This window comes from Triturus cristatus, chromosome 1_1 (genome assembly GCF_964204655.1).
Source record: "Triturus cristatus chromosome 1_1, aTriCri1.1, whole genome shotgun sequence".
NCBI classification, from domain to species: Eukaryota; Metazoa; Chordata; class Amphibia; order Caudata; family Salamandridae; genus Triturus; species Triturus cristatus.
This window is the reverse complement of record NC_140579.1, coordinates 515,414,410-515,435,879: the sequence shown is the minus strand read 5'-3', so window position 1 is coordinate 515,435,879 and position 21,470 is coordinate 515,414,410. Positions and strand designations below refer to the sequence as shown.

At 44.7% G+C, this 21,470-nt stretch overlaps 1 protein-coding gene across 1 annotated transcript in view; it reads right to left on the bottom strand.

Moving 5' to 3' along the window:
• The window catches only part of LOC146870513 (uncharacterized), a 171,953-nt gene that overhangs the window by 121,430 nt on the left and 29,053 nt on the right, over positions 1–21,470 (bottom strand). Inside the window, exon 2 of the mRNA XM_085643161.1 lies at positions 2,419–2,641. Within this exon, the coding sequence (XP_085499287.1) occupies positions 2,419–2,641 (223 nt within the window). The remainder of the gene's footprint in view (positions 1–2,418; positions 2,642–21,470) is intronic.

Below are 21,470 nucleotides of genomic sequence, written 5' to 3'. Positions count from 1 at the left end.
GTGGGTGTCACTTTGTTGTGCTATACCCGCTATATAACAGGAAACCGGTATTATTAGTAGCAGTATTCATCCCAGAGGCTCGTTAGCATATTGCAGTGTCTCTGTGCTGAAGTCTTCTAATTCAATGTTTCGTTATGATTTGCTTGTAAAACTAGGCAGAATGGCAGCACACTTTTATTCTAAATATCATGCATATTGCAGTTACAGAGAGGGACTTTATTTGTGCTGTCTACCTCAGACTGGAAATATTGGAATCTGCTTGTGATGCCGCAGATTATTGTAGTCTGATACTGTTAGAAATGAGGGTCTCTAGTTGGCAAGGGTTTGCACCTTTCTCCAAGTAGGGACCCTTCCTTCTAGTCAGGATAAGGGCATTACATTGCTAAAATAACCCCTTCTCACCCCCTTGGGAGCTTGGCACGAGCAGTCAGGCTTATCTTAGAGGCAGTATGTAAAACATTTGCATATAACCAACAGTAACATAGTGAAAGCACTACAAAAGGACACCACACCAGTTTTGAAAAATATCCAATATTTTGATATATCCAAAACAAGGCCAAAAACGATAAAATCCACCATACAGTTTGTAGTAATCAGGTCCACACTGGTAGGTATGATTCAGATGATTTATTCAGGTTAGTTACAGGATCAGTAGTACAGCCAGTGTAAAGCCAGAGTTAAGCCAGTGAAGAGCCAGAGAAGAGCCCTTAAAGAGCCCCACCAGGAGCAGCCAGCCAGGCGCTCAGCCCATCTCCAACTGTGTGTTTCACAGATCAACATTCCACATGACATCATCACCCAGTGTTCCACTGATGGAAAAGTAAATAGGAAGAAACACACTGTACCAAGATATAACATATCCTCCTTCCTTCCAAACGAATAACCAAACAAAGAAATAAAGAATCAGATAAAGAGCTCAGAAGAACCAAACTAAATAGAAGGATACAAGGGCGAACAGAGCGAAGGTAGAAAAAGAGAAAACAAGCAAAGTTCTTAAGGAAACAGAAAACAAGCAAAGGTCTTAAAGAAACAAATAACATAACTTGTTACCCATCCTCCTTTCTACAAATGAGAAAAAAAACGTCAATGAGTACTCCCTCTGCACTCCAACTGGCCAGGTGGGTGTGCGAGAGAGCAATCACATCAGTAAGAACAAGATGACAGAGAAGACGAAAAATGCATAAGATTAATCATGCTTCCCTGTGATAGAATTAAAGGTAACAAAACAATTTTTAACAGCACTGGGTAAAACAACAGAGAAAGAACATAGCACCCAGTGAACATAAAGTTAAAGCGCAAGGCGACTTACATTAACAGAAACGTGAAGCGTAGGGCGGCTTACACACAAAAGAAAAAAAAAACATGAAGCGCTGGGCGACTTATACATACATAACATGTTTTTGGCGATGAATTGAAACTTAGAACCTGCTTCTGCTACCTCTGAGGACATCTGGAGTACCTACTCTCAAGATAAAAGCAACTCTTGTAACTACAGCTGTGTTAACTCAACTTCTGGCACTCATCAGCCCCACCAGTGACCTCTACAACGGTCGCCCTCAACTCTACAGTGCCAGTTCCGGTCTCTACTGCAGCTTAAGTCTCTGTTTGCTGTACCTACAGCGTCTGTTTAGTTGCAGATCTAGCCTGACATTCTTCAAAGCTGGTGTCAGGTGCTGTGCCCTCAAGAGAGGGTAAGCCTGTGCTCTGCTGTGCCCTCAGGTGAGGGTAAGCCTGTGCTCTGCTGTGCCCTCAGGTGAGGGTAAGCCCAACGCCTTGGTCAAGTGCTGTGTTCTCTGCTGTGCCCTAAAGAGAGGGTAAGCCTGTGCTCTGCTGTGCCCTCAGGTGAGGGTAAGCTTGTGCTCTGCTGTGCCCTCAGGTGAGGGTAAGCCCAACGCCTTGGTCAAGTGCTGTGTTCTCTGCTGTGCCCTAAAGAGAGAGTAAGCCTATGCTGTGACCTCAGGAGAGGCGTCTCAACATTTTAGGAACAAGGGTGTACTCTGCCAAAACAAGTAACACGTGACAAGCTGTCGTCTTTCAAACAAGCTCATGCATCAATCTAGTGACAAGAGACAAGCTCTCATCGTTCATGTAGAGACAAGCTGTCATCGTTAATGTAGTCTTCCCCTCGCTACTGCCTTCCCAAAATGGATTGTTAACTTTGTACATCGTATGGGGCTTTGGATGTCAATGAGAAATGAAGCTTTCCCCGAGTTTGTGTGAGAGGAATCGGCATGTTTTATTTCGGCACAGGCATTTTTTTTTCACATGGCACGTGTGGTGGACGCTTGGTATTTCGAGTTGTGGGGTGAGTTTATCTTTATTTTTTTTTGCCCCAGTTGCTTCCTTGATATGGCAGTTCAACCGTCTTGGTTCTGTGTTAAAGCGGGCGCGCACGAGCCATGCAAAGCACGCGCTTACCTGTACACTCTTCTTGTCCCGCGCTGTTCTATTCACAGTCCCCACGTCGCCTCCAACTCGGATTCCTTCATGCTTCTTTGTGTCGTTTTGGTGCACGCTGATGCCGGGAGTCACCCGGCACAGCGTGAAAAGACGTGCTGCCATCTTGTGTTTACGAGCAATCTTCTGTGTGTCTTCGTATTTGCCATCTGGTGGCCATCCAGCAACACTGCAGATCTTCGAGCTGTGAAATACACGTTTCAATTCAAGGTACTTTTGGTAATAACAATTGGGACTTTGCAACCGGCATGGTGTCTGCTGACAAGCACTTTGTTTCTGGCAACTATTGGTGTTCTTCTGTTTTCAGCGGGTACTGTATCTCCTCCAAAGTAATTTAAGATGGGAAGTCTCCTGGAGATGTTGATTTTATTATCACCATGTACTGTTTACCTTTTTTTTTATGCCTGCCTTTTGGATCACGGTGACAGGCACACCTTTGGCTTTGTTGTTTGGCGTATTTCTTACGCATTTTGACATCGTACCGTTAATGTACTTTCTTGCACAGTCGTTAGAGGTTTAGCAATGTAAAGTATTTTCACATCGCTACATGTGCATGTCAACAAGCCTGTTCACAAGGTGGTCGGTTCTTGTTTGTTTTCACTACTTAGGGTGTGTTTTAAGCCAGAGAAGAGCCCTTAAAGAGCCCCACCAGGAGCAGCCAGCCAGGCGCTCAGCCCATCTTCAACTGTGTGTTTCACAGATCAACATTCCACATGACATCATCACCCAGTGTTCCACTGATGGAGAACTAAATAGGAAGAAACACACTGTACCAAGATATAACACAGTTCTTAAATCTTCAGTAATCAAAATAGACTTGAAATAGAGCTCCTTGAAGTCGATAGTTCCGTCTGGGGCTATCACGGCGTCGTGAACACCAAATCCAAATAGTTCTGGCTGACTGCGGCATCGCGGGCCAGCTACAGTGTCGGGAAGGCCCGCAAAACAGTATCTTTGGAAATGCAGGGCGTCGGCGACCTCTCGTTGAGCTCCGAAAGCATGGCGTTCGCAGTCGTCGGTTCTAGAGGTCGGTGCAGGAGTTGTCGGGCACTTGAAGTCACACGCGTTGCAGATCAAACTCCTCGTGGTTAAAGTCAGGAGCGCTGGTGTCGGCAGGCGTCCGGGCTGCGGTGCAAAGTGCAGCGGTGTGGCGTGCAGTGCCCTCAGGTCGCGGTACAGGCAGCAGCTCGGTGACGGTCGTCCAGCGAGGTCGGTGAGCCCAGGGCTGCGGTGAGAAGTGATGCGGTGCTGGTCGAGGTGCTGGCAGGTCACGGAGCAAGCAGTGGCGTCGCCGTTGCTGAAGTGCTGTCATCGGCTGACGAACTGGAGTTGATGTCGCTGGCATCGGAAGGCCAAGGATGCAGTGCGGGATGAGGATGGTGCATTGTGTAACTTATGAGCGGTGCCCTCGAACCATGGTGCAAGTAGCGGTGTCGATGTCGGCGTGGACTGTCGGCATGGGGGATACCAAGGTGACAGCATGAAGCGAGGTGGTGTGGAGTGCAGTGCGCACAGGTCGAGGTGCAATCAGTGGCTCGTGGCAACGTCAGGTGGTGTCGTCGCTGAGACCAGGGTTGTGGTGCGGCGTTGCGGCGGTGCCCTCTGCGGTGCCTTCAGGACACGGAGCCAGCAGCAGCGTCGTGGACGGCGTCTGGTTGCTTTTTTTTGGTTGCAGCACAAAACGCAGAGTCCCAAGTGCTGATGGCAGAAGAACTTGAATCCTTTGCTGTTCCTGAGACTTCGTGAACAGGGGGCAAGCTCTACCTCAAGCCCTTGGAGAAACTCACAAAAAGGAAGTTGCAGAAAGTTCAAGTCCCCAGTCCTTTCACTGCCCAAGACAGAAGCAGCCACTGCAGGCCAACACAGCAAAACACACAGCAAAGTGGTAGTCCCAGCTCTTCTTCTTGGCAGTCTCCTTGGTTCCAAAAGAGTTCCAAAGTTTAGGGGTTTGGGCCCCACTTTTTATAGCCCAAAATCCTTTGCCCTCTCAGGCAGAGAGTGTCTGTGCCCAGCCAGAGCCAGTTCTGTCCTCTCTGGTGCAGCTTCCTGTCAGGAGGTGGAGACAGCATTGTCCAAGGCAGTCAGGGCCTATTTAGGTGCCAGGGAAATCTCCTCCCACCACTCTAAATGCAGACCGGGCCTATTCAGGTTCTAGTGTAAACTCCTCCCACTACTCTGAATGCAGTCCAAGTCTATTCATCCCAGCCCTGACTCATTCAGGAAAGGGCACTAACTCAGTCCTGCCACTCCAAAGCCAGACAGTCAGTACACATCCCAGCAGCACACAGGATGGCTAAGCAATGCCTACTTTCTAAAAGTGGTATTTTCAAACAGAGAATGTAAAAATCACCTTTACTAAAAGATGCATCTTTAGATTCTGAGTTCAAGCATATTAAACTGTTGTTAATTTGTGCCCACTTTAACAAAATCTGTGCTATTTTAATCAACATATTTTTGCGCTCTCCTGTTTCCATGCATGTGCTTAGTGCCTATCTTTTAATTTAAAATAACCAACTCTATCACAGCTGTTTGAATGTCAAGCTCAGGCTATAGAAAGCTGTTTTTAGGACTCGCCTACGCAGCACCCATGCGCAGCGTAGGAAGAGACCTCTTAGAATTGATTTCGCTTTTTCGGGAAAAAACATGCACGCGTTGCATTGCTTTCAATGGCAACGCGTGCACGTTTGGTGATTCCTTTGCGGGAGCGAGCTTTGGCGACATATGTTTGTAATTATCTGGTGCCCCAAGGGAAACGCTGTGTGTGTGCGCACGCGTGCACCACTACGCGCCTGTGCCCAGCCTTATCTTTTTTTTTTACAGTCGCTATCCACGGAGTGCTCTAACTATGTTAGTAAAGGCTTCAGTGAATAGACTGCAGCAGATTGGGGCTTATACATGAGCCAGAAACAAACGGTTCCAAATATCTGGAGCGTGTTAAACATCTCTTACAGCTCTTTCTTCAGAGTTTTATATGGTGCCAACTTGACTCGAATGTATCAGAGCTCTTTACTTGAGCACCAGACAGTGCTCCTGTAAATAGTGCTGTTGTATAATCCATTCGCCGGCGCATCGGTTCTCATGTAGGCTATGCCATGTTAGTAAGAGTCTTCAGTGGTTAGTAAGTTGCATCGTAGTCTGCCCCTGAGCCAGGCACCTCCTGTCAGACTCCCGAGGTTTTGTAATCATCGATCTGCTTTTACTGTTGGTGCACGAGGAATGTGCGGCATTCCGCTGGGAAGCTCCGCATCAAGTTGTTTCCCTCCTCACAGTGCTTTCAGGGACAGTCTGACTCCGTTTACCTTGGCAGTGACATAGCATGAGCTTTAGAAGCGTTAAAACCCCATAAGCTTTTCTCTATTTTCTTAAGTTATTGATTAATTGATCACATGCCCAGATGCACTGTTGATGTAGAACAATAATTTCAGCACGGTTCGCCTTTGAAAGTGAGATCCATATCCAGCAGGCAGTACAAGCTGATACCTGGCTCTAGGTATTTACAAGTCTCCGTGACCTAGACTGCTTTACGTCACTGGGTGGTCTTTCCATGTGCTGAGAACAGGCGGAAGTTCCAAAGGAGGCTTCAGTTCTGAACTCTGACAACGGAGCATGCTCCCTTGAGCATGCATGCTGAGGCAGACCACGCGACCTTGAGAAGACGATCCTCTTGCCCTGGTACCCTAGGCTGTCACCCAGGGGTCCTCTCAGCACACTCATCAGTACCGTACACGACGCTTTGTTCAATGTTTCAGATTCTGCACCTGCATTCTTGTTGGTGCACTCTCAAATCCCCCTATCATTACCTTTCATCACCTCCACCCCGTTCTCTTCACACCTCAGAGTCTTCCCTTCCATCACGTTGGTCCATTGTAGCTCTTTCCCGCTCTGCCCCCTTTGTCCTGCAGCTTCCGCCTGCAGGAATGCAGCCTTGCTAGCTATGTTTTAATGGAGCATGCATACCTGGGAAGGGAGGTGCCACTTCCTGACTGCGACGGCGTGTTAGATTATCGATTAGGAAGATCTTCGAATATGCAAATTATCACGGTGTATAGGACGTGAACTCAATGCAGGGCACTGGAATGAAACCTGGGAATGTGAGCGCAGTAACACATGTTGTATCCTTAAGCAGCAGTGCCTTTGGAAGTCGCCTGGTTTGGTCCATGAAATAATAAAAACATACATTTGCAAACAAATGGGGTTTTCCTGAAGAACTGACTCATTTTAACTTGGCCCATACAGTTCCGTTCACCTTACCTCCCACCTTGCTACTGCCAACCTAACTGCCCAGCACTGGGACGGACAGTCTGTGAGGCAGCATACATGGCACAGGCAGTGACGTAGAGAACGTTAGGCCTGCAACTGGCAGAACCTCGCCTGAAATGAGACCCAAATAGAGTCCTGCTCCGGGACCGTCAAAGCTAACAACAAGCACGCATTTTATTACAACCTCAACGGGTGCTGGAGCTCGTCATTCAGACTGGGAATGTGACCTGCGCTTTGTCACTCCTAAAAGCTTATGGAAATATAGAACAATTGCTGTGGCAACCAATTATCACATTATGGGGTGTACATTGCTACTCTGTGAAACACTTCATTGAAGCAGCTAGTTACCCACCTCCTATGGCATGATTCTCCTTGGCAGAACTCCATCAGGCCACTAATGTTTGCTTTTGTCCTTCCGTGAGCTTCATTGTAAACTACATCTTGAAAAACAGAGCCTGTTCAAAGTAATCTCGTAATACTGCTTATGATAGCAAAGAGCAGAGTGTGAAATGAACTATCACTCACCGAGTGGTGGCCAATATTTCTATTTAAGTCGTTGAAGGATTTCCGCGCAGTCCTTCTTTTCTTGCCATTTATGAGATCTAAGTGTTCTCCTTGTTACGAGATGTTGTTTGCCTTTGTCCTTCCGTGAGCTTCATTGTAAACTACATCTTGGAAAACAGAGCCTGTTCAAAGTGATCTAGTAATACTGCTTATTTTAGCAAAGAGCAGAGTGTGAAATGAACTATCACTCACCGAGTGGTGGCCAATATTTCTATTTAAGTCGTTGAAGGTATTCCGCGCAGTCCTTTTTTTCTTACCATTTATGAGATCTAAGTGTTCTCCTTGTTAAGAGATGTTTTCATTTACTCTGTGAGGTCACATTGGGTCACCTTACATGCCAGAAGTTATTTTATGCGCCTTTAAGGCTTTACTTACTGTGAGCATCTTTAATAAACAACAAAAACAAACATATATATATATTCTCCAGGGAAAGAAGCACCATAGAAGCTCTAGCCTCTGTCACCATTTAGTGATATAGCATTAATTATCTTCATCATCTTTGATAAACAGGACAGGCTTTCTCCAAAATCTGAAAAATGTATTTCGCAGCATGTGTCCCTGAAAAAGAGTAGGACCAAAGGAATAATGCACCCCTTTCCTCCATCTGACAACCCTGAACTAAACGTTTTTAATAATATCCTGCATGAACTCTCTTTTTTAAATATGGGCTCTTTTCCATTTTCTAGTCTACCCCTGCCCATATGGTTCATTTTCGCTTCATGGATTATGCAATTTTCTAGAGTGTCTAGTTTCAGTTAGAACTCTCCCGGTTTGCAAGGGATTTAATCACTTCATATAATATTCTTTTTCAAGGCTTTCAAACTGGTTCTCATTTGCTCTATGAGTGTTCCTTTTTTCTGTGGAGCATCATTAGGTCAAGCTTTTTTTGCTTATTTTAATTGAGCTCTGCGTGTTGTCTTTCAAAAAAGACAGCACGCAATTTGGCAAAGGCGGGTGCATGTCCCGCCGTTGCTCCGCCCACGGCCTAACCAGTGCGGTTACCCGCACGGGCGACATCCGTTTCCAATTATCGTGCCCAGCCGCATGCGCGATAATTGAAAACAGATGGGCTGCTCCCTCACACAAGTGCGCGCGAGCTCTCGCGCACCATGCGCGGGCTTGTTTTTGTAACAAAGGTGAGGCACGGCGTGCCCTAGATACGGGAGAACAGTGTGATCGTCATCAAACCCAGTCTGCGCGCGCGCCTCAGATTTTCTCAGGCGACGCCGCAGATGAATCATCACGGTTGCTGCAGAGGCCACACAGGTTGCTACCTTCCCGGTTTCACCAGGGGTAATGGCTGAGGTTTCACCGATGTACAGAGCCATATCATCCTGCCCTAAAATGTGACATCCACCGTAATTTCAGCCAATCACAGAGCAGATCTACCGCGCAAACAGCCATTCCATCCTGTACCGTATGTGTTTTAAAGAAATGTTTGAGTCTGAAAATGGCAGGGAAGCCGGGTTCACACTGTTTTTCTCAGGAGTGTCACCGCAATTATATTTTTTTCCGTATGTGGACGATCAAAAAAGCATACCACAGACATGATCTTTGTTTCTTTCATGTTATTTTTCGAAATTGTTCACATAAACACACAAAAAAGCCACAAATGTGGTGTTCGGAGCATTTGGTGTGCATATAATTTGTATACTCTATTAGTTAAATGGGCATCACAGCGACTAAAAGAAATAACACATTTAAAATAAGAGACAAAAACACAGATCATGTGTTTTTTTTTTTCCGCCTGATTTCCTTTAACCGTGAAGTTGCTTTGTTTTCAGCCTCAGCTGATCTCCCACCACCATTCTCCCCCGTGTGTGGCAGCCCAGGCTGAGACAGCTTCCGGGGCACACACACAGCCGCATCCGAGTACTTCACAGGTCTTTAAAAGACCATTTGCTTGTAAATGAGGAGCTGTTGTTTTTTCGCCCCTTTCTTAGAGAGCCTCCATCTCCACTCTGCCTATTGCTGGAAGAATCTCCTCCCCCAATTTAGCTCTAGTTGCACTTCTGTCCCGACGTGAGTGCTGGTGTTTACCTTAAAACGAGCTCCTTGTCTATTTCTCTTCATTGGGTTGACTTTCCTTTGAGCGCGCTACTGGGCATAATCCCTGCTATTCCCTTTTCGAATCTTTTCTTTGGGCTCTTTTTCACTTCTATTATAATGTGATTTGATGATTGTTTTAAGAACCCTGAACAGTTTCTTGGAGTCGCAATTCTAGAGTTGCATATTTAGGAACCCTGTTAGTTATTTCATTATGATGCAACACCAGACTTCTTTAAGTTAGCCAACTAAGGGGCAGATTTATGTTGCACTTGCGCCACTTTTGCGCTGCCGTTGCGTCACTTTTGTGACGCAGCAGCGGCGCAAATCCTGCGCCATGGTGCGGGGTATTTACAACGTGACGCATCTGGGAGATGCGTCACGTTGTAAAGCCCTGCGCCACATGTAGGCGTTCCAGGGCAGGTGGGGGCGTTCCGGCGCAGGAACGCCTCCTAAAAGTGGCTGAGTGAAATCTACAAGATTTCACTCAGTCACTTTTAGGCCCATGCTGCGTCAAAACCCTGCGCCTGCTTGAAGCAGGCGTAAGGATTGACGCAGCATTGTAAAGATAGGGCCCCCCAGAGCATTGCTGGAGCTGCGTCGCGCTTGCGACGCAACTCCAGCAATGCGCCACTTTTACGGCACAGATGCGTCACGCATCTGTGCCGTTTTTGCCCCATGGTGCGCCGCATTATAAATGCGGCGCATCCATGGTGGCGCAGCTGTGGCGCATGATAACTGGCGCATCCCTGCTGATATGCAGGGATGCGCCAGTTATTATAAATCTGCCCCTAAGTTCTCTGCGTGTCTGTAATTCTGTCTGCCTGTGTATCTGCGTGTGTCAGTGAGATTGTGAATGAGTGTGTGTGGTTTGCGAGCGTGTGCGGCTGTCTCTCTGCATGTGTGTCAGCCTCTGTGTGTTTGCGTGTGGAGGAAGCTGTGTAACTGCCAAATGATCCTTTCAGAGCACAGCCGCGGGACCTTCCTTTGTAGTTCCAAATCTGGAGCACGCAGCACCCGGGGCTGCCAACGCCGAACTCCTTGTGTAATAAGTTGTAATATTTTCATCAAAAAGCCTGGGCAGCTGTTTGATTAACGTTCAGTCCGTGGTGCCTTGTTTACCTCCTCCCCCTCCCATAGCACAAGCAAAACACTTAAAAGGTCCCAAAGGCGAGACCTATTGGCTATGCCAATGCTTGTTTTTGTTGCTATGTTCCAATGTAGTATTTTTAGGTTTAGTACTACTATTTATTGTTTTTCATATGCTTTACATAGACTATGTGAAATTGATATCAAACAATAAAGTAGAATCAACTAAAAATACACATTCCATTCAGAAAATGTAACAGGTTAAAAACATACATACATACATACATACATACCAAAGAGAATATGTCTACCTCGTCAGAGGTACCAAATAAAGAACACGTGCACAAAGTGAGTGCGTTTATTTGTCTATCCTAAATCACGGTTTCAAAACAATTAACTTTAGCATATAACCTTATTCATCCGTGATACCGTGTTTTTATGAGTCGTACTCATCATCCCTTAAAGCTAGTTAGTATTTGTCATCCTTTTCTCCCATGCGACAAATATGCATCTAAATGCCATCTGAAATTTTTACGTGAGATGAAAAACAACGGGGGAGAGTATTCAGCACTGTTACAGTCAAAAGATCAGAGAATCAAAATACAGTGAGGAAAAATCACCTTTTTGCATGCTGTCCTCAGACTTGTTTTCATTTCCATAGAGAAACGTGCTGGCCTATATTGAGCCAGGGGCACTCGGGAGGTTGTTAAACATCTTCCAATGCACATGCTCTGACTCCTAAACCATATTCAGTAATTGGTGAACCCCAATTTGTATTTGACGTTTAGATAAAACCACCACACTGAACAAGTGACATACACATATTTCACTAGTAGGCTGCCTCAGTTGCCCTGGACAGTTGAAAGGCGAGCTGCATTAAATATGTCAGAATAAATCTTTCTATCATATTAAAAAGCCTACTTGTATCAATAAAGAAGACACCTGTAAAATGTACCTTAAAGCTCAGCAGGCATATGTCCATAATGTGTGGAAGTGAGACATGACAAGCATATAGGTGGCATGCCTTAGTAACAGAATTATGACAAAATATGTCTCGCCTCTGGGACTTTATAAGTTCTTAGCCAGAGCTAATGGCTTTGCAAATGTCTTTAAGCTATGTTATAGAGCACTGTGGCTGCTGTGCAGCATGTTGAAAAGTTATAATAAAAAAGTGTCATAGGCATTTTTGTTACCATATAACCAAGAAGACATTATGTACAACTGAACGTCCCTAATAAAAAAAGAATGAACATAAAAGATGTCTTCTCGTTTTTTTGTTCTTGTAAGAGAGGCATCTTCTTCCTGCCTGTTCTAATGCTTGTTTGATATAGCTTTTTGTTTGTTAGCGGGGACATAAACAACGGGAGGGTGAGGTGATGCTGCACTAATGCTGAGGTGGTGCTGAGCTGACATTGAAGTAGTGCTGAGTTGAAGCTGAATTCCTGCTGAGGTGGATATGCGCTGGTGCAAAGGTGTAGGTGTGCTGGTGCTGAGTTGAGGCTGTGCTGGTGGTGGTCCACTGATGCAGAGGTGGTGTTGTGCTGCGTTGATGTTGAGGTGGTGGTTCTGCATTGGTGGTGGTGCACTGATGAGGAGGTGTTGTTGTGCTGATGCTGAGATTATGCTGTGCTGAAGCGGCAGTAGTACTGTGGTGGTGTTCAGGTGATGCTGAGGTGGTACTGGCTGAGGTGGTGATGAGTGATGCTGAGGTGGTGCTGAGTCATGCTGAGGTGGTGGTTCTACGCTGGTGCTCATGTAGTGCTGAACTGGTGCTCAGGTGGTGCTGAGTGACGCTGAGTTGGTGCTGTGCAGAGGTGATGCTGTGCTGAAATCTGAGGTGGTGCTGTGCTGATGCTGAAGTGGTGCTGTGTTGGTGCTAAATTGCAGCTGAGGAGGGGTTGCGCTGGTGCTGATGTTGGGGCTGCGCTGGTGGTGGTGCACTGATGTAGAGGTGGTGCTGTGCTGTTGCTGAGATGATGCTGTGCTGATGCTCAGTTGGTGCTGCACTGATGAGGAGGTGGTGCTGCACTGATGAGGAAGTGGTGCTCTGCTGATGCTGAGATTGGTGCTGATGCTGAGGTGGTGCTGTGCTGATGCTGAAGTGGTGCTGCACTGATGCTGTGCTGGTGCTGAGGTGGTTCTGAGGTGGGGTGTGCTTTTGTAGAGGTGGTGCTCAGGTGGTACTGAGTGATACTGAGATGGTGCTGCGCTTGTGCTGAGGTGATTGTGTACTGGTGCTCAGGTGGTGCTGCACTAATGCTCAAGTGGTGCTGAGTTGGTGCAGAATTGCTGCTGTGCTGATGGTGTAGTGGGGGGGGTGCTGGTGCTGAATTGGTGCTGCACTGGTAGTGCTGCACTGATGCAGAGTGGTGCTCTGCTGATGCTGAGGTGGTGCTGTGGTGATGTTGAGTGATGCTGAGGAGATGCTGCTCTGGTGCTGTGTATTGAGTGATGCTGAGTGATTCTGAGAGAAGCTGAGGTGGTGGTGCTGCGCTGGTGCTCAGGTGATGCTGCTCTAATGCTGAAGTGGTGCTGCATTGATGCTGAGTTTGCTGCTGAGGTGGGGCTGTGCTAGTGCAGAGGTGGCGCTTCACTGGTTGCAGTGTACTGATGAAGTAGTGGTGCTGTGCGGATGTTGAGGTGGTGCTGCGCTGGTGGTGCACTGATGCGGAGGTGGTGCACTGATGCAGAGCTGGTGCTGAGGTGGTGCTGCGGTGGTGCTGCACTCATTCACATGTTCAGGAAGGGACGGAGTGAGTGATCAAGTAAAGGACAGGAAAACAAAATGAAACCTAGCAAGTGAACAGCAGTTTCATGTGCAATGGTTACCAGCAGCCCTTCAAGAGACAAATGAAACTGTACTAGGGTACTGGGTTCATTAAATGCACAGAACACTGTACTGCAGGTCAAGGGGCTTTGAAATGCTGGAAGTTGTCACAGTATAGCCCCGCTGAAGCAGAGTCCAGTTACCACTGCAGACAAATGTCGCTCAATTGTGCACTGTTTGAGAGAAGCGACTATACATACACTCCTGCCTCTCAAAGTTCAGAGTTAGATTTCGATTTATTGTAAAGTGCTTTCAGCTTTACTGTAAACAAAATCGCCTTTCACACACTGAAAAAATAGTGCCAACAGCCGCTAAACACAATTCATCATAAAGTATAAATAAAACCAATTAAAATGACGTTCATGAATATCCAAAGATCTGGTGGTACAATATAAAATCCAATACTTAGCTGTATTTAAAAAAAATAAAATAATTTAAATCACTCCCTTTGTCATAACAAACTTGCTGAACCAGGACAAATGAACAAACGAATGAACGAACAAAGGGCTATCGCTTAATTAAATACCAACTAATGTAAATTGGCCCTGGGAAAGTACATTGATACTCCAGTACGCAGTAGCCATTAGTGGACAATAGCTCTTGCTCATCACCTTGATAGGTAAGACTCAATCAAGCAAGCAAGCAAGCAGGCAAGAAGGTAGATACAATATCAGATAATTAAGAATACATCTATCTAAGGTTATACAAAGCCCAAATCCTTTAAAGAGGACACAAAAAGACACAAAAGACACAAAAGGACAGCTACAGCACACCATGAAAACAGGCCATGTGCGAGGAGGCCCAACGCTGAAAAGCAACGCAAGCAAGCGTAAAAGAAAACCCAAGATATCACAAGGCTCTGCGGATGAACCGCATGCAAAGTCCAGGCCAGACCTAAAGCAAGACTGTTCCTTAATTGAAATAACTTCTGACTACAAAGATCTAAGCAACGCCTCTTCAAAAATGGAAAAAATCAAATCCCCAAAACGCTTCCAGACTCTCTTTCAGCCAAAGATTCACGTGAAATTTAGCTTTTTTTAAAAAGCGGGCGACACTCTCCTCTTGAACTCCACAGCATTGCCAGGCCAACAAACACTCCTCCAGCTGCTACAAACTACTCGCCCACAGGGTAGTGATAACAATAGGGAAAGCCCGAGCACAGGGGTGGACAATTTCAGGCCAGCCTGCTCAAAATCGACCTCACAATGCCAAACTATAACCGGGCCCCAGAACCCCCAGATTTTGGTTGTGGCCGATATAGCGACAATCCGAGAGCACAGACCTAAGGAAGTGTGGCAAATCTACGCAGAAGGATCAGGAGATTGCACATCAGACGCACCAGACTTACTGAAGACGGGAATTGCATTCCACAGCAAAAACAAAGGAGGTAACTGCATTGCAACTGAGGAACACACTAAATGCAAGCTGGACAGCCCGACGGAAAACCCGCGGTCGGACAACACAATGCATGAACCCGCAAAAGAGAGGAAAGATATGAAACCCAAATTGGCACTACCAGCACTATCAATGAACGACTCGGTCATAGATCACAAAATATTACCTTCATTATGATCAACACAAACCAAATTAGAGACGTCACAAATTTGCGAGCTAGAGGACTCGAAACAATTCTCATATCTGGACAAGGATGAGAGGGAGGGTCTCCTGGCTACCTATTCTCAGGACAAATGTAGGATTGACCCCCTGCAATCTCGACAAATGAGGGGCACCAGGAACACCAGGCTGTCAGGCAGTTTCAAGAGGGGAGAAATTCAGTTATAGATACAGGACGTCCACCAGGTGATCCGCAACAAACAGATCACGGAAGTGCCTGGCCAAGCCTGTTAAAAACAGTGCAACTCCTGGTAGATGCCCTCCAAAACCAATTCGATAAGGTGGATACACAACTAACTCTACTGAATACTCTGGCAGTCTTTGTGGTTGCTATCGACAGAAAACTAGGCACGTTAAACACCCTGCTACAAACATACAGGATCACACATTAGCTAACAACCAAATCTGTGGATGTGGCCTGGTTGTTGATAAACTAGCCTCCCTCCCATCTATGCTGAGGGATTTGTGCATACAACTTAAAAGGCTACCACAATGATCGAACACATGGCACCTAGATGACAAACCCACTGCCAGATTTCAAAAACCAATGGAAAAACACTTGGTTACAACCCTCTATGTAGAGATCCCCTCTACCAAGACAAAATCAAAACACAACAGCACAATAAATGAGGCCAACCCAGTCCTGGACTCTTGAAAGTGGGTTTAAAGTAATACTCTAGCAGGATCCACGCATCGCCGTCAATGTAAAGACTTTGAACCGGTGCATCTCCTCTACTGCTGACGCATCACCGCCGTTGCGAGGATTGACTGTGACACATCGCAGGCTGCATGGCGAATCGATCTCATCCTCAACGCATCTTCACCATTGTGTGAATCAGAACCGACGCATCGCCTTCCTTTGTGGACCGTCAACGACGCATCGCCTCACCTGCTCCCAGCATCTTGTCTTCGACGATGATGCAACCAAGGTACTTTGCAGCTGACTAAGGCTGGTCCCTGTATCCAACTCGTGCTCCATCGCGGTCAGCCTGAACATTTGGATTTGACACGGTCTAGCGCGAATACATAGCCCCAGTTGGCGCTTTAGGCTTTTGAGCACTACATTTCAGTTTATTCTTTAAAAATTCATAACTCTGGTTCTAATAATAAAAAATAAAAAAATTTGATTTTGTTTTATCATCAAATTAAGCTCTATTTTTCGAACTAGGTGTGGTATCTTTTGAGTGGCGTGTTCACTGTTTTACTGTTTGAAATGTTGCACAAATACTTTACACTTTTCCTCTTATGTTAAGCCTGACTGCTCCATGCCAATGTACAGGGGGGAGGATGGGTTAATTTAGGGTGTGTTTGTGACTTACCTTGACTAGGACCGTGGTTCCTGCTTGGACAAGGTGCATACTTCTGCTGACCAGAAACCCAGTTTCTAACAGAGGCCAAATAAGGACTTTTGATGACTTCAAAACGAAGCAATTAAGTTCTGTACCGCTCCAACAAACTGACTGAATTTGAAAGCTTGTGGCTTCAATAGAAGGGACTAAGGGTTTAGTATCCAAATTAGATAAATTCCAGGGTGTACCCTACCTCAGCACGGTAATTGTATAAGGAAATGGAATGTAGACAAGACTATACAATAACAGACTTGAAAGAATCTTTGGAGAGATGCCACTACATTCAGCATATCCATCTTACACAGGGAATACTCAATCAATAAAATGATTAACTGGTACTTACTGTCAGATAGATTGCATCATATGTACCGTAGGGTAGATGAGTCTTGATGCAGAGACTGTGGAGAGAAAGATGACTCTAGCTACCAATGGCGGAGCTGCCCTCCCTTGATCTATTGAAAGGAGGTACTGGTGTTGACAAAAGATTAGGTCGGCTCCATTATACCAAATGACCACAAAGATGTTATCCTAGTGCTTATAACAAAAGGGTGGGAAGGAAGGAGAAAGAGAATCGTTGCTGATTTTTCAATTTATAGTGGCAGAAAAACTAGTGATTGCAAAATTATTGAAACTGAAGACACTTCCCACAGAGAAGCTCTGGTACAACAAGGTATGAGACACTATAGAAAAACTGAGTAGATACCATATTAAAATGTAAGATATTTCCTAACAGTTATGCAAACCAACACTAGAAAATATGATTAAAGATTGCACATGAAAATGGCTATTCAGTTAGTGGTGTTTTAAATAAAGTGTCTGAAATGTTCCAATAACAAGATCGGCTAGAAATGACTCACAAGAGTTCAAAGTGCAGGCTTAATGCTGGAGAAGAGGGTTATAGAAAATGTGAGTTAAGATTCCATATTCCCCAGAATTGCCTCTAAAAATGCTGAGAGGCCTCCAGCATGGCGGTAACTGGTGAGGCCTTGATCTTTGGATTGAGGCAGAGGGAATTAAGGTGGATGACCTTTACAGAGATGCTGGACTGCTCCGGTTCGAAGAATTCCATGCGGAGCTCGACTTGCCTCAGGGGCATTTTTATTACATAGAGCGCTTACGTCAGCAGTACGTAAACACTGGCATACATGGACCACCGACCATCCGCTACAACAGATCTGGTACTATATGGCTCTTTCTGCAGGCACTATAAAGGCGGTCTCTTGTTTGTACAGAGCATTGCGTGCAGATCAGCAACGATTGTTGAAGAAATTGCGCTATCAGTGGGAGGATGATTTGGGCAGTCCTATCGCTACAAAGGACTGGGACACGATATTGAATAGAACACCCAAGGTCTCCAGGAATGTGTGCTTTAATCTTATTAATTACTATGTCCTACATGGATCATATTTAAACCCCCTAGCGCATAGGTAGATACTTCCAGATAGCTGACGTGGCTTGTCCTAGATGCAGAGAAGGGTCCTGGTACAAATACTTTTTTATACTTATGTATTTTCCTATCATGCTTCATAATGAAATTCAAAGTATTACAATTTGTTATGTGTGTATGTGTGTATACATATATATATATATATATATATATACGCATACACAAATAAACTCCAATCTCCAGTATCCCTTCCAAACCGGACATTGACACAGCAGACTCGGACACAAGTTTCTGCACTCTTTTATTTAATACTCGCTGTTATGCGTTCCGGCAGTATTTCCTGCCTTGCTCACTATATATATATATATATATATATATATTCACTGAAAAAACCATAGGTTTCACACATGTTATAGTTAGCGGAAATTTTACTGATAAAAAACCAATGAAATTCCCCCGTTATAGTTAGTGCAGGCAACTATAACTCACGCAACCGCAATCCTCTGCTGATGCTAATACTGTATTTAGACACTTATTTGCCCATGTCTTCTTCCATACATTTTTAGCTATACATATATTACAAATATTTTTTTTTCATAAAGACACATATGTCATCAGCAGAAGATTGCGGTCGCGTGAGTTATAGTTGCCTACACTAACTATAACGGGGGAATTTCATTGGTTTTTTAGCAGTAAAATTTCCGCTAACTATAACATGTGTGAAACCTATGGTTTTTTCAGTGAATTTGCAAGGTTTTTTAAATGCTAATTCCTAACTATAACGTGTGTGAAACCTATGGTTTTTTCAGTGAATTTGTACGGTTTTTTAAATGCTAAGTTACTTTACGCCATTCGTGGCGTGTGCGCCCACTTAACGCAGTTCGTACCGTGCGCGCACAGTGAGCACGCGGTGCGCTTCGCACACCGCACACCCACTTTACGCAGATAGTGCCGTGCACGCACGGTGGGCACGTGGTGCGCTACGCGCACCGCGTGCCCACGTTACGCTAGATGGGCCATGTACGCACGATGCGCTTCGCGCACCGTGCGCACATGGAGGACATATGATGCACTTCGTTTTGAAAGGTAATATTTTAATTTTTCGTATATGTTATAAGCCATGCACAAATGGTGCCCTTCGGGCACCATTTGCACACGGGGTGGAGAGAGTGTGGATAATTTTTTTTTAATTATTTTTTTTTTTAATATTTTAGTTTAACTCATCTATAATAAGCCATGCACTATTGGTGCCCTTCGGGCACCAATTGCACACGGGGTGGGGAGAGTGTGGATAATTTTTTTTTTTTTATAATTTTTTACCGTACGCATACGGTAAGCGTAATCGGCGAAATTAGCGAAAAAATAAAAATTACGTTTTTGGCCTTGGGGGATCTTTGGGGACTCCCTCAACATTGCTATGTGTGTGGGAGCTGTCTAAACAGCCCCTTTACATGTTTTTGTGCTTTATATTTTAAACATCACTCTCAGTGCGAGAGAGAAAATGGCGGCCGCCGCTTCCTGGTTTCGGCCGATTCGAATGTTTACTAAGATCTAAGAGCCAATCAGAATCGCGCTCGCGCACGCCACCGTACGCGTACGGTAAGCGTACCGTAAGCGCACCGTAAGCTGGCTCAGATATATATATTGATTTAAAGGCTATTTTCTCAGAATCTACTGAACAGATTTACACCAAACCTACAAAAGGCACTTCCTTGACCTGAGGACTACCTCTCTGCCAAATTTCTAGTAATTCTGTTCAGCCGTTCGGGCTGTAGCCCTGTCTAAAGGTCCTATGGAAAAATGCATGGGAAAAATGCGTTTTGGGACCCCCCTTTTATCTCAGCCCCCGCTTGACGAATCCCCCCGAGACTTTCAGGGAAGGAGCGGAGCGTAGCGCCCCACCTATTTTGAAAAATTCGCGAGGATTCGTCGACCGGCGCCAAAGTTATTCAAAATAGAATGTTGCGGATTTCCTATGGAAACGTGGTCCTAACTATAACTACCTACTGGCGACCGCCAGTAGGTAATATATATATATATATATATATATATATATTCAAACAGGATTCCTTCCTCAACCTCCCAAGGGCGATAATAAAAGGTGCGAACTCCTCTTATATTTGGCGTGAAATATTTTTATTTTTGCTCACATACATATATTTACAAAGAAAGCAATTCAGGAACTCCCAAATAATTTTTAGTGGCACACCAAAGGACAGGCACAATATTTAATTTATTGTGTCACAAACAGAACAACGCTTTTCGGCAAAATTAGTGACCTGTGCACAACCGCCCGTAGAAATACAGGTCAGCGTTAATGAAAAGTGAAGAAATGTTGCAACAACGTAAAAAAATACATAAACAGATTAATCAATATAAACACAATTGCTCAAGGATTATAAAATATTTCTAAATTCATTCAATAAAATGTTCATGAAATTCGCTGATAGATTCACAAATTTGCGATGTCGATATACTTAGGATCAATGGTCTCAGCTCGCAAAAACAATGTGTATATCGACAAAAAATTGTATAGGTAGGTGTGCCGTCAATATTAAGGGTAATGTACCCCAGTTTTCAGTCTATTGCAATGTAGCAAAATGTCATCAGAATTCTACGGGCAAATACCCAATTTTTTAGAAATTGTCGAGAACATTTCCACTGTCTTGTAAACACATTGTGACCGCCACCTATGTAAGTATGGTCATGGGGTTATGTACCTCACTGAATTTGCAAATACAATTCTTCCATCAAGACATAACGTAATCACAAGCATTAAAAGATTATTAGGAGCATTATTGTGGAACTCTGTATATGAATAAATACATGATTCATTAAGCTTGATTAGAGGTTGAAAAATTCATCCTCTGTTGATAAATTCCTAGGTGAACACAGGTACACGGCTGATTGTGAATAAAGTGAATGTGGTGAATAATATAAATAGTGGAAAAGGAAAGAAAAGGCAAGAAGAGGTCAATAGTCAACCCTTGTATGGGGAAATTTAATTCAAATGCTAACCTAGCCATATGTGAAAAGAAATGGGAGCAGCTTGCAAATGCACATTTTTACTGGCTCCAAGGACCTACAAAGCAGAGTCTATCCCATGTGGGGAATTCTTGACCGCTTCATATAGCCGATTTAAAAGTGAAAAGGAAAGAAAAGGCAAGAAGAGGTCAATACTCAACCCATACATGGGCAAATCAAATTCAAACGCTAACCTAGCGAAATGGGAGCAGCTTGCAAATGCACATTTTTACTAGCTCCAAGAACCTACAAAGCAGAGTCTAACCGATGTGGGGAATTGTTGACCGCTCTCATATGTTGTAGTATGCGGGTTTTTAGTTGTAACTTAGTACTACCCACATAGTTGAGACCACACGGGCACTCCAGGACATAGATAGTATAGTCACTGGTACAAGTTATGAATTTTTTGATCTCCTTTCTCTTCTTCTTGTCGTGCCCTACCTGATAACTACCTAGGAAGGGTATACCCAAAATTAGTCTCTGGGACCTGGGTGCAAGACAATACGTAGGGGCAAAGGTCCCAGAAAGCAACAATATATTGTAAACAAATTCAAAACAGAACATAAAACATAGGGGGGCATATTATCAAGAAACTGTGTTAAAATTATCGTCGCTTTAGCGGCAGAAAACTGCCGCTAAAACGGCGATAATGGGCTTGATAATATGCCTTTAAGAATTCCCATAGAAGCCCATGTTCTGGTGTCAACATGGGCTTCTATTGGAATTCTCAAGGGCATATTATCAAGCCCATTATCGCCGCTTTAGCGGCAGTTTTCTGCCGCTAAAGCGGCGATAATTTTAACGCCGTGCTTGATAATATGCCCCAGGGTATTTTGTTATACACAGTGTTTAA